The sequence below is a fragment of the Dermochelys coriacea genome, chromosome 7, assembly GCF_009764565.3.
Source record: "Dermochelys coriacea isolate rDerCor1 chromosome 7, rDerCor1.pri.v4, whole genome shotgun sequence".
Lineage (NCBI taxonomy): Eukaryota > Metazoa > Chordata > Testudines > Dermochelyidae > Dermochelys > Dermochelys coriacea.
The window spans coordinates 36,734,581-36,747,456 of NC_050074.1; the positions used below are offsets into that span (position 1 = coordinate 36,734,581).

The 12,876-nt window shown below is 40.9% G+C and overlaps 1 protein-coding gene across 12 annotated transcripts in view; it reads left to right on the plus strand.

Annotated features, from left to right (window-relative positions):
- The window catches only part of IQSEC1 (IQ motif and Sec7 domain ArfGEF 1), a 711,560-nt gene that overhangs the window by 447,941 nt on the left and 250,743 nt on the right, over nucleotides 1–12,876 (plus strand). For all 12 annotated transcript variants that reach the window (XM_043518057.1, XM_038409151.2, XM_038409166.2 and 9 more), the window contains one exon: nucleotides 12,557–12,601. In XM_043518057.1, coding sequence (XP_043373992.1) covers nucleotides 12,557–12,601 — 45 coding nt within the window. The remainder of the gene's footprint in view (nucleotides 1–12,556; nucleotides 12,602–12,876) is intronic.

The following is a 12,876-nucleotide window of genomic DNA, read 5'->3' on the forward strand; positions in this document are numbered from 1 at the left end:
TGAGGTGACAAGCCTGAGCTGCCACCATGATGACACTGCTATTTTAGTGCTCTAGCTCAAGCAGAGCTAGTGCTTGTCTGTTGACTCATGCTGGGAAGTAAGTCCCCAGCTGCAGTGTAGATGTACCCTTAGTGAATCTGATGCTAGAGGTCTCAAGTTGGACATCCAAATATGGAGGCACAGAATTGGTGAACTCTTTTGAAAAATGTGGCTGCCAGCCCTTCTGTGGATGAAAAGTCTTGGTTGGCAGAGTTATTGATACTTGGGGATGTAATTTAAAAAAAAAACCTAGTGAAGAGCAGGCCATCTTATGTCCTCTAAGGCTTCTAGTGAAATCCTTTCTTACCACAAAGTTCAAACTAGACCTTTTCTTAATGAGCTTATTTTCCTTATTGCCACAATGTTAATTGCTCACAGCTACTGAGTTGGGGATGAAGACCACAGCTTTCTTTATAATTTATCAAATTCTGGTACCCTTATGTAATTTTGCCCGTTCTGTGTAGAAAATTTATAGGCTCACCAGTCAGCAGTCCTCTCGATACTGGTAAAGCCACCTCTATGCTCTTTACTGGGTTCTGAACACAACAATAATTCCCAATCTAAATATTGTGTGATTACTTTATGGTCTTGCTGGAATAACTTGGCTTCTCACCTTATTGCTTATACTATAAATCTGAAATCTAATCACGGTACCATGATTGTAACTCACAGTCTGAAAGGCATGACAGAAGGATGAATGGTTCGGTGCACTCGTATAATCACATTGCAGCCTTTCCAGTACTCCTGAGCTGATGGAATCCTAGAACCTTGTGACATGTACCGCTCATCCCTAAAGCAGAGGAACAGAAAGGAAAGGAAACATTTAGTTTGCACACAGCCCAACATAAATTACATAAATTTCCAGCATGTCAAATAGAAGTACATCCAAAGACTTCCTAGACGTTTGTTTTTCTTTGATTTGTTCTTCCCTCTGTGGTGAAACCCCTTCAGGGCACTTAGTCATTTGTTACATGGTAGATAGAGAGCCAGAAAAATATTCTAATAAATCAGCATTTCCCCCCACAATCTGCTAGCTGGGATAGGCTCGTATAATCTGCTCTTTGAACCATTAGCAAGTTTGACAAGCGTGCTAGGTTCTAAGGGTTGCAAAGCATGATGTGATTTACCACTGGGAATTCAACAGTCCTTTGAGGGAGTCTCCCCCTCTTGTACATGCACATGCCTGACAGAACTCTGTGGAATCTTCAGGTCTCTGCTAGGTCAAGTTCAGGAAAGTTTCCCTATTGTCAACAGCAATTAAACATGTGCCTATGTGCTTTCCTGGACTGTGGCCTGAGTCACTGAAGTATGTAGTGTAGATTAGAAAGAGAAAAATAGAGAGACCATTTTTAAGGGACGCATTTAAAGTTCGATAATATCTTCATCTTATAGCCATTTGAGTCTAATTAGTAGATAGCATTAGTGTGACAGAAAAGCAGCTTAGAAGTTTATGGGCTACATCCTCAGCTGTAAACTTATATAGTTCTGTTGACTTCAATACAACTGATGCCAGTTTACACTAGCTATGAATCTAGCCCATATTTTTAAAAATCTTCCCCAGTTCTTTCCTATTTACACTTGTGCAACCCCAGTGAAATGCATCCGATGAAGTGAGCTGTAGTTCACGAAAGCTTATGCTCAAATAAAATTGTTAGTCTCTAAGGTGCCACAAGTACTCCTTTTCTTTTTAATGAAATCAGTGCAGTCCAGTTTTCTAATTGCTTTGGTTATAATGATCTCATCCTGGTGATGGATGAAGATTACACATCCATGCTTATTTTTTTAGATCTGACATCTGCCTTCAATACCGCTGTTAATGAGATTGTAATGAGATGCCTGTAATCTCTAGCACAGGTAGATGGGATAGAAGAGTCCTGCTCCTTTGTTTCTGAGAGATCCTTGAGGGAAGCATCCTCCTTGGAATTAGACCACATGTATTGCTGCAAGGGGAATAGACTTTAGGAACTTTAAGAAACATACAGTTACTGATACTTCTTATATTAATGCAGGATATAGCTGCTCACTGGTTAAATGGAGCTTCATCCAGACCAGATATCACACCACAGCTCACACCCACATCTGCATAGGCTTCCCATTAGTTTTGGGGTTTGATTTTAATTTAGCATACACTAAACACTGCCTCTATCCTCATAGAGCACTATAGTTGTAGTCAGTGGAGGCACCCTAATTAACAACTCCCTAGTTTAACATTTGAATTGGCTGGTGGCAGGGCATATTTTGAGAGAGGATCTTGACTCTGAAACTTGTCCCCCAGGAGGTTTGGCAGATACGCAGGAAAAACCAAAGCCCACTTCATTAGTTGAGGGGATCGGTTGAAGGGATTTGGGTGGTAGAATGTGAGAGGTTATATTTTGGGAACTATACAGCAAAGGCATTACCTGTTGTGATTTCTATCCTTGGTTTTGTATATTAAGTAATTGCACAAGTGCCTTCAGGACTGAGATTCCTTTATACAATTGAGGAAATAAATATGAGTGTACAGAGGACAGAACATAGCCCATTATGTCTTGTGGAAAAGCAAAGTTATAAAAGCAGACATGACACTATTAAAAACTAGAGCATTTTCGTGTTGCTTTTTTCTCCGTGGTTAGGAATGGGTTGGAAAACACATGGGTACTTCTCATTGTGTGGTTGAGAAACGAGACATCCTGGAATGCCATTAATGCTAATGGAAGTTATTCACAGAAAGTTCATATGTTTTTGCATGTACTGAGGCATAATGAGCCAAAATGGTCCCTACTGTGTCTCCACTGAAGTTGTCTGGAGTTATAACAGGCAAGAATTTGGCTATTATGTTCGTAAATTGGAGCCCTCTAATGTAGTAATTATTTTCCTTACAAAATGTTCTTATTATGGCTCCAACTCTGTGACTCTCAATAGTACTAGAAAGCATTACTCATACGAGTATTCCCACTCACTTCATCGGGACTGTTTGTAAGAGTTCAGGCTAGTGACATGAATTAGGGCAAAATACCTGGAGATTTGTTAAAAATGAAAACCGAAATATGGAAGGATGATTTTGTGCCCAAACCACAATATTGGGAGACAGGAGAGATGGCTTCTGTTCCCAGCTTTGCTACACCACTTCTTTGCGGCATCAAGTAAAGTGTGTGTGTGTGTGTGTGTGAGAGAGAGAGAGAGCGCGCATGATCTTTTTGTCATTGAGTTAGAGAATTAAGCCGCCTGATCCTCACTTGTACAATGGGGATAGTAATACCTGGCCCATTTTGAGGCTGAATCCTTTAATGTGGGCAGATTCTTAGAGATCCTCATCAGCAAGGTGCTACTGAAGTGAAAACTGTTATCACTAGTTGTGAGTAGCACATTGCAGTGCAGTGAAATAATCTGGGACTTTCAGTCTTCTTAATAATTCACTCAGTGGAATATTGCAGTATCAAAGCTCACTGTAAGTGAGTTCCATTTGTTCTACAGTACATTTTACACTATTTAATAGAAATTCCTATCTGCATTGAAGAGATTGTGTGACAACATTATTCATTGAGCAACATCCTGTACAATGTTCTAGACAGTTAATATCTTAGGCCGCTCTTCCTTTCCTCTGCATTAAACTGATTGTATACTATACTGCTCCCAGATTTAAGGAATATTGCATATCAAACATTTTGTAGAGGCTGTCGGCTATTTTCCCCAAGCTATTACCATTTTGGAGATAGCATAACTTTGTATCTTATTTATTGTTTCAAATATGTTTCACTTGCTGGACAAGAAGTGATATCTTTAAAGAGCTTTATTTTTAAGCAGGATCAAGATGTCAGTTTGTTGCAGCTAAGATGAATTAATCTTGATCCTTATGATTTTTAGCTGCTAGTTGAAGAACATTGGTTTTCTTTTGGCATTGAAAATCTTTCTATCCTTCCATAGAGTGTCTCACCATGATATGTAGCTTAATCAAAGGATTATGTAGCCTGTACCAACATTAAGGTGTATAGTGCTGTAGACATTCACTTAAAGCAGTCAAAGTCCTGCAGTCATCTGTTCTGAAAGAAAGAGAGTGTTTTCCTATAGGAATTCAATGTCACTCAATGGAGTTGATGCTGTAAGACAGGAATCACCTGTAGGACTGTGTATTGCAGCTCAGTGTGGCTGTCTCTCCAGCCCAATGCATGGATTCTCATTGAGTGGCTAATGTGAGTAAGACAAAATTGTGGAAACACAGTGAGAAGCCCAAGCATCCCCTCACACCCGCCATAGATCATCACCAAAGAAATACATCACATAGTATAAGTAGTTTGTAACAAGCACAGGGTTAGTACTTGGCTATTAGATTTGCCCTTGCCATTATCTTATGCTGATCAGTCCCTACAAGTCTCTCCCCTCTCGACACTATGGACTCTAGTGAAAGCTTAAAGGAAAACTATCATGTAATAAGACACATTAAAATCATTATAGCTACAGTAATCGCAAAGAAGATTGAATTACACAAATGTCTCCTAAATAGAATAAAAAGGAAGTGTTATCTGAACAATTTGATGATACAGCTTTGTGATTTCCATTGCTTTCTAAGGGAGGAAGCTAGGTTTTTCTTGGCCCTACTTTGTGTGATCAAACAGGGTCATGTTGAAAAGGAATCTTTAAGAAGGCAGTCCCCACTGAGGAAGAGACAAGCTTATTTAAAGGAGAAGTTCATCTTCACAAAATCCTAAACATTCCGCAGTGGTTGGCATGGGTACTGGTGGAATGGCTGTGAAGTTATGGTCCCACCTTCAGTCCAGTACATACTGGAAAATCCCCTACTCTGTGAGGAAAGGGGTGACAGGGGCAGGTAGCACATGACTGGAAGATTCCCCTCTGTTAGCGGAATCCAAAGTTACTGCCTTAAGGCATCTTTAAATCGCCATTACACTTTCAGAATATTGCAGAGGGGACCTATGAGAGGTTGAGGTTCCAGCCATATATATATAGAAGCTGTGGATCATGTACTAAACTGCCTATCTCACTTGCTGCAGTAGAGTTTTGATAGGGCAAGAAAAGTCAGAAATCTGCGTTATGGGGTCTGTGGCAGCTGATTCTCTATCTCATCCCTTCCTGCAGTGCTTGCTGTTCATCCACAGCCACACATGCCCTGTCTGCCATCCCTGGCGCAAGCCAATCAGGCTTGTTCCTGCAGGCAGAAGTGTGAGGGGGACAATGGTGGGATCAGGCTTTGTTCCTTCCTCCTATGGTCCTATTGGTCATTTCAGGGGATTTAGGGAGCTGATTGGCTCCTTGGCATTGTGTAGGAAGTCTCCCAGGTGTAGGAAGCCTAAATTGGCACCCAGATTTCCTGCCCCTCTTCCATCGCATAGACAGATGTGCTGGATCTCTTGGATCATCTGTGTGGTCAATTGCCTTTCTTGAGGTCTGGAAGGGCTTTTCTCACACACCAAAACTGGCAAACAGCTTTGTGGGTTTTTTTACGTGGCATCCCGGATGTCTGGCCTGGCTGGGGGATACAGGGCTGTTGTTACAACTTGTAGTGGGTTTCCAGAGCCAGAGCAGAGCAGATTCATATGCATCAGTTGTGGGCCTGAACCTCAGTCTAGGGAGTTATTAAGGCATTGATCCTGGCCACTGGTTTGGAATAAAGGGAGTGACAGCCTCTGTCTGTTGCAGCTTGGGATCCCCCATCTTAATACCATACCTCATACAAGTCTGAGACATGTGTCCTGAGCCAATTTCCTTAGCTGGTGAGTAAGGGGAAATGACCTCCTCCCTTTTTGTTCTATCATTGGTTATTGTGATCATGCTGAAATCCACAGTTAAGCTCTTCTGTCATCCGTGGTTTGGAGTGGCATTACCCCCAAATTAATTTGTTAATGAACACTTTCGTAAGGTTGCAGCCTCTGCGTTTAACCCATATTGCTGTGTCTGTGTCTTTTCGTGTTCATCTCCAGGTCAATAGTGGTGTTCGGTGAATCCCTTTCATACTACTGCAGATAAAGAAAGCAAGTTTTAGACTGTAAACTCTGGAGGGACGGCACTGTCTGTTCTGGGTTTATATAGGACAGAGCACAAATAGTGATCAATTTTTATCTGGTCCTTTGGGTCCAAGCTTAATGTATATGAATAGTTATAAAAAAAGAAGCCATTGTTTGATTTAAAAATAAATTTCTTTGTAATGTTGCTAGAATACAAGACTTGTGGGTGAAATTGTATTTATAGTCTGAAAACACACAAACAATGATCTAAGTCAGCGGTTCTCAAACTGTGGGCTGGGACCACAAATTGGGTCGTGACCCCATTTTAGTGGGGTGACCAGGGCAGCGTTAGACTTGCTGGGGGCTAGGGCTGAAGCCAAAGTTTGAGCCCCATGCCCTAGAGCTGAAGCCAAAGCCTGAGGGCTTCAGCCCTGGGCAGTGGGGCTCAGGTTACAGTCTGCCTAGGGCTGAAGCTCTCAATCTTTGCCACCCCACTCCCACCCCTTCCCCGGGTCATGAAGTAATTTTTTTTGTCAGAAGGGGATTGCGGTTCAATGAAGTTTGAGAAATCCTAGTCTAAGTATATACATTAGATTTCAATAAAACATTTGGTAATAGATATTGAAAGCCATATTTATTGGGGATTAGAAACTCTAATAGATACATGCCCAGACAGGTTTATCATACGCTTACGTTTAAATACGTAATTGAAGAATGTGGGGGTTGGTTGTAGATGTTGGTGTATGTTGCCATGCGCAGCACTTGAAGTAGCTATTTGTGTCCCCACCAAATCTTTGGAACTATATGGCATAGTAGATAAAGATGGTGACTGATTGTCTTGTTTAAATGTTAAAAGACAAATTGACTGATGCGGTTACATCTAGTTTGATAGCTGTCAGGAATATTGTTTCCTCCTAGGTAGTACTTTGCAGTGGAGGCCTAATATCCTTTTTTTCTTTCTGCTGGTGAATGGAGAAAGACAATGAGTTCATAGCAAAGTTATAGTTAAGTCTTAGCTGAATTCATGTTTTCATAAGACTCTTTCAGGTTCAGAAGAGACTGTGTAACCACTTGCTACACCTGTTCTTCAAGCTCCAGGTGAACACATTAGATCAGAAAAAATCTGATTGGACACAGGCCTTTGTGCCAGCCTTGATGTTACAGGGCATATATGATCCACTTTGCAAAAAACCTGCACAAACAGGCATGTGTTTCAGACTAGTTGACAGTGACTAACCACTAAACCCAGTGCAGACTTCCTCTGCTTCCTATCCAAAAGGCCCTTGCAAACTCTATGGAAACTGAAGATGGAAAAAGATCCTTGGGGCATCTAGTCCATTTCCCTGCCACTGCAAGGTGATCCTGCAGTACATATTCTACTGTCCAGTGCCGTTTTACCATCTCATATACTGGTGCTTTCACTGTTTCCCTTGGAAGATTATTCAATAGCTTAGTAAGAGCTCTGACTGTTTTGAAGTTTATTTCTTGTGTAGGTACTAAGTGGAAATTCTCTAGCATTCTTTGGACTAGCCTTCCCCCTACTGTAATATCTTTTATCCTGATACTTTGGGGACAGTTAGGGTTGCCAGAGTCACCACAGTCTGGAACGCCTGATCGAAAAGGGACTGGCAGCTCCGGTCAGCACCACTGACTAGGCCATTAAAAGTCCATTTGGCAGGGCTGGGGGGGCACGTTCCCTACCCAGCTCCACGTGGCTCTTGTAAGAGGCAACATGTCCCCCTCACTCCTAGGTGCAGGTGCAGCCAAAGAGGGTCCTGTGCTGCCACCTGACCTGAGAGCCAGCTCCGCAGCTCCCATTGGCCAGGAACTGTGGCCAATGGGAGCTGCTGGGGTGGCACTTGCAGCTGGGGGCCGCACCTGCTCCTAGGAGGGAAAGGGACATGTAGCCACTTCCAAGAGTCGCCTGAGGTAAATTCTGCCCTGAGCCCACACCCGCTCCCACACCCCAACACCCTGCCCCAGCCCTGAGCCCCTTCCTGCACCCTGAAGCCCTCATTTCTAGCCCCACTCCGGAGCCCTCATCCCCAGCCCAGATCCCCTACCCCCTCCCACACTCCAACCCCCTGGCCCAGCCCACAGTCCCCTCCCACACTCCAAACCCCTCAGCTCCACCCCAGAGCCCCATCCTGCACCCCAAATTCCTCATCCCCACCCCAGAGCCTGCACCTTCAGCCGGAGCCCGCACCCCAACCCCCTGCCCCAGCCTGTTGAAAATGAGCGAATGATTGAGGGTGGGGGAGAGAGAGCGATGGAGGGAGGGTGTGGGGCCTCTGAGAAGGGTGGGGCAGGGACATGGACTCAGGGGCGGGGCAAGGTGTTCGGTTTTCTGGAGATAGAAAGTTGGCAACCCTAGGGACATTACATGGTTGTGTTTTCATTATCTGGGCTACATATGTATTGGGCCAATTCTTTTTCTGGTTCCTTTTCAGTGCTTGCTTCTGGCCCACTGGACTGGCTAATGTCTTTTGCCCTATTATCCTTCTGTTTCTGCTGCTCCTCAAGGGCAGAATAACCACTGGGGTGGTTGAAAGACTCCCCTGAGACTTGCTCTCTCTTTCTATTGTTCCTCATAGTTGCCACAATGTAAAATTTTCTTTTTGCTCTTCAGTATCCCAACTGAGGACTCTGTCTGTTTCCTTCTCTTTGTGCTGTCTTCCTTTTGGTTTCCTCTGTTTATTCAAATGCCTACAACTGCTGTTCAAGTCCCTCTTGTACTTCACTTAAATACAGATTTGGTCCTACAGGCCTTCATCTAGAAAAAGGAATGCAGCACAGTTTCCACAACAAGGGGTTATTTTGATTCTGTATCCATTCTTTATCTCAGTAATGTTATTTCTTCAAAGAAATTACTTCACATGTTTGGGACTTAACAGCAGCCAGATGTTCCAACCTCTGTCACTCAGAGCCCTATCGAGAAGTTCCCGTTTGCTGTTGACGGAATTTGTGGAGTTACAGCCTGGTTTACCTATGTCAGCTCTGACCCTTTATTATCAACAATACCTATGGGCCTCTAGTTGCTTGCTTATCCAGCCCCACCAAACCTTGTCTAAACTAGCAGAGTTTTCTAAATATTTCCCACCACTACTAACACTAGTTCAGCTCTATTTGTGTTAGCAACATTGGCAGCTGTAGCACAGACAGGTTGCCAGCTACTGTTGCTGTCATAAGCACCACATTGATTAGATATACTCTGAGCAGAGTTAGATGACATGGTGGTTAAAACTCCAGTTAACAGTCTCCACAAGCACTTCCAACATTGTTACCACTGTGGAAATGAACTGGTGTTAGCAGCAGTGGGAAATTTCTAGAACATTTCACAAGTATAGACCAAGCCTTTCAGCCAAATTGCTTCACAGCCCCAGAAACAGTTCTTGAATCTTTGAAAACACAATGCCATAGAAATCTTCAATAGAAAAATGGAGTAGAGGAATGGAAACAATTCATCCCACATTAAAATCTTTCTCCTGAGTCTATGTTTCTAATTATTTGGGGAGTCTACCTTTCTCTGTGTCTGAATTTAGAAAGAAAATGTACTATTTTTAATGAATCTGTACTCCCGCTACTTGTGACTGGGTTCCGAGTCCCTAAGGTCACAACACGCTCAATGTCATTCTGCACAATCAAGGTTCTACTGGGGCCGCAGGCTAATCAGTGTGGCTTAGTGTCTCATTACCATCTCTTCACTATGCACAACATATTGTCCCTGCACAAAGACGCTGAGAGTCTGTTAAATATTTATTTATAGTAACAAGGGCCAAAACCAGTTAATACAGATTTTAAAATATTCAGCTGAAAGTAAGACAAAGTCATGGTCACAGAGCAGGCTGACACTTCCACATGAAGACTGTGTTCAGCAATAAACTAAATTACTAGTAAATTAAGTTTGCCCTTTTCAATTGTCAAACTAACAAAGAGCCACAAGGCAGACATATGTAAACCACCCCTTCAAAATTCATTACTATTCACAAATCTTGAACTGTGCTGAAAGCAAACAAATTACAGGGCGGAAAAGGCACTTAAAAGGCATTTTAAAGCTATGTATGTATGTTATGTAGTTAAAGGCTATTTGGACAATATGGTTTTTCTTCTATTCTTGAAGAGCTCAATTTTGCATACACAGTGCTTATACACTTCCTGTTATCATTCCCTAATAAAGCCCAAGTTATTTATGTAAAGATATTAATCTCAGCACCAAAACTGAGAAAGTACAATCAATTTACAGCAATACAATCTAGTTAATTCAATTTCAGTTTTGCTTCCATAAGCCTTCATAGACCACAGGCTCATTGCTTGGCCATCAACATTTTATTTGGAGCAGTTTGGCTGTATGTCAATTATTTGCATATAAGCAGGTAAGAATAAAATAAACATTTTCAAATATATATTTGCTCATGAAGGAGGAGTCATTATGGTATTTGGGATAAATAAGTCTGTAAAAATTTGACTTCCTTTCTGTTTTTTCTGCCAACATCAAATTGTGTATTAGAATGGATTAAATGTAAGTGTTATGCATATCTATAGCCCAGGTAAATAGTTAATATAAAATGCCACTCTTAAAAACATACTCATTTAACTCAGATAAATGGCTATGGTTACCTCTTTACTTGCAGCAGACTAAGCTTAAACTTTCCTGTATCTATCTTGTAGGGAAGACCTAGAATATTGCAAAGACTGAGGTAAAGCTATGTAGTTATCTAACGCAATTGACAAGCATTTTAAAGAGTGACCATTCCAACAATAAATAATGGTAAAAATGTGACCAAATGTGAGAAAAGCCAGCAAATACATAATCAGGGATGCCTTCTGGGCAAAATTCTCCTCTCTCATCTGTCCAGGCAACCCACTCAGGAAAGCAGAGTACAAGAGTCAAGTTTAATGAGGCTCTCATAGAAGAATTTAGCCTGTCTCCCTATTGTATGCAGCTGTTCTATTTTTGCATGGTTGGGTATATTGGGGATGAACTGAACTACTCTCCCATCAGTGTGCACATGTAAACCACACAGACCAGCTCTGCTCTTCCATTAATATGATCAATTAACTTGCATTGTGATTCATTCTGTAGTTCTTTTCTGCGCAGAGCTCTCTTTGAAGTCAGTGGGGCTTCCCCATGGAGCAGCTATAGAACGGTGACAATTAATGATAATGGGACTTACTCATGTGGGGAGACTTAATGTCAGCATTAAGTTTTCAAGTTGGTGGAAGGAAGTTAAGGTCAGGAATAAGTTCCACATCCAAGTATGTGATTTGGCTGGTGAATTCAGATTATTTTATGTGGGAAGAAGTCAGGAGTTCTGAGAGGAGCATACATTTTGATTGTCTGCAGTTCATTTGTGTAATTTTTAAAGTTGACAGAGGTTTTGCCCAGTTCCAGCATATACATATGTACATATCAGTGCCTTCTATTCCAAAGTTGCTCGGCTGATATCAAAGATGCCTAGATGAGCTCTGATTTTCATTGCTGGCTATTCCAGTGCTAGGCTGAATAACAGAGGGCAGTGTTCTGAAATGCTCAGTAAAGTAAAATATATTGACAGCTGTAGTACATAAAAAAATTGTAGAAGCTGTGTGAAAGCTTCCTCTTCTTTCACCTCTAACACAGATGAAAAAAAGACCAAAATAGAGCTGGTTGGAATGTCTTCATCAAAAAGTATTTTCAGAGAAAACTGGCTTTTCATTGCAAATGAGTATATTCACAAAAATATATTTTGACAATATATTCCATATGTTCATCTATTTATTTATTTACTTAGGAAAACCTGGAGACCAAAATGTTTTTGGTTAAAAATATTTTACTTCTGTTCTTTTTTTAAATTTAGTATTTAAAAAAATCAGTTTTTGAAACCACTTTGACTTCCAAACACCAAAAATTTTGTTTTGGTTTCCACATCAGTTTTTAGCCTAAAAAGCTATACATTTTCATGAGTGATTTTGACAAAAACAGGAAGAAAAGTCCACAAAGAGGTATTTTTTCATCCAGCGTTATCCAGAAGATTTAAGTTTGTGTAAATGTACATTTGTATGAATTTCAAGTGTTTTTGCTATATATTTCATATGCCGTCTTGCAATGTTTTTAAAACATTGAGACCTGACCACAAATATGCCTAGTAAAACAAAAATGCCTAACTATGTTTAATGCAGTGTTGTTGTAGCCGTGTTGGTCCCAGGATATTAGAAAGACAAGGTGGATGAGGTAATATCTTTTATTAGACCGACTTCTGTTGGTGAGAGAGACAAGCTTTTGAGCTCACACAGAACTCTTCCAATAAAAGATATTACCTCATCTACCTTGTCTCTCTGACTATATTTAAAACATTTCTTCAGCATATACCATTGTACACATGAGAATCACTGTCAATTATTTTTTCTAAATAAATTCATAATTATTTTTTTAAAAGCTCATGGTTATTGACATTATAAAAACGTGAATTATAAACTAGTAATAATCCTAGCAAGAAAAACCTAACACTTTTAAACTTTTGATGACTTTTATGTTTTTAATACTTTGTCAAATCATTGTTTTAATATTTTGTACCTTTATTCTTTTGCTACTATCTCAGGACCTCGTTGGAAACAAGAAGCAGCATCTCAACTGATCCACTAAGGTACTGTAAATTAATATATGTTAAATATAGAACACAAATAGCAACCTCAGCATCTGTTCTATTGAAAAACACTAAGTGCACAGCATATAATCTTAATTTATAATACAAAGCTGGGAAAGGAATGATTTGATTATTTACCAAACCTCACATGTAGTATCAGAGAAAACAAAGGATAGTTTCCCCCTCCCTACAAACATGAGGTACTTGAAAGCTTCCAACATTAAACACTGTGCAATCTTGCACACATTGTTTGTGTCCATGCATGCACGCACATG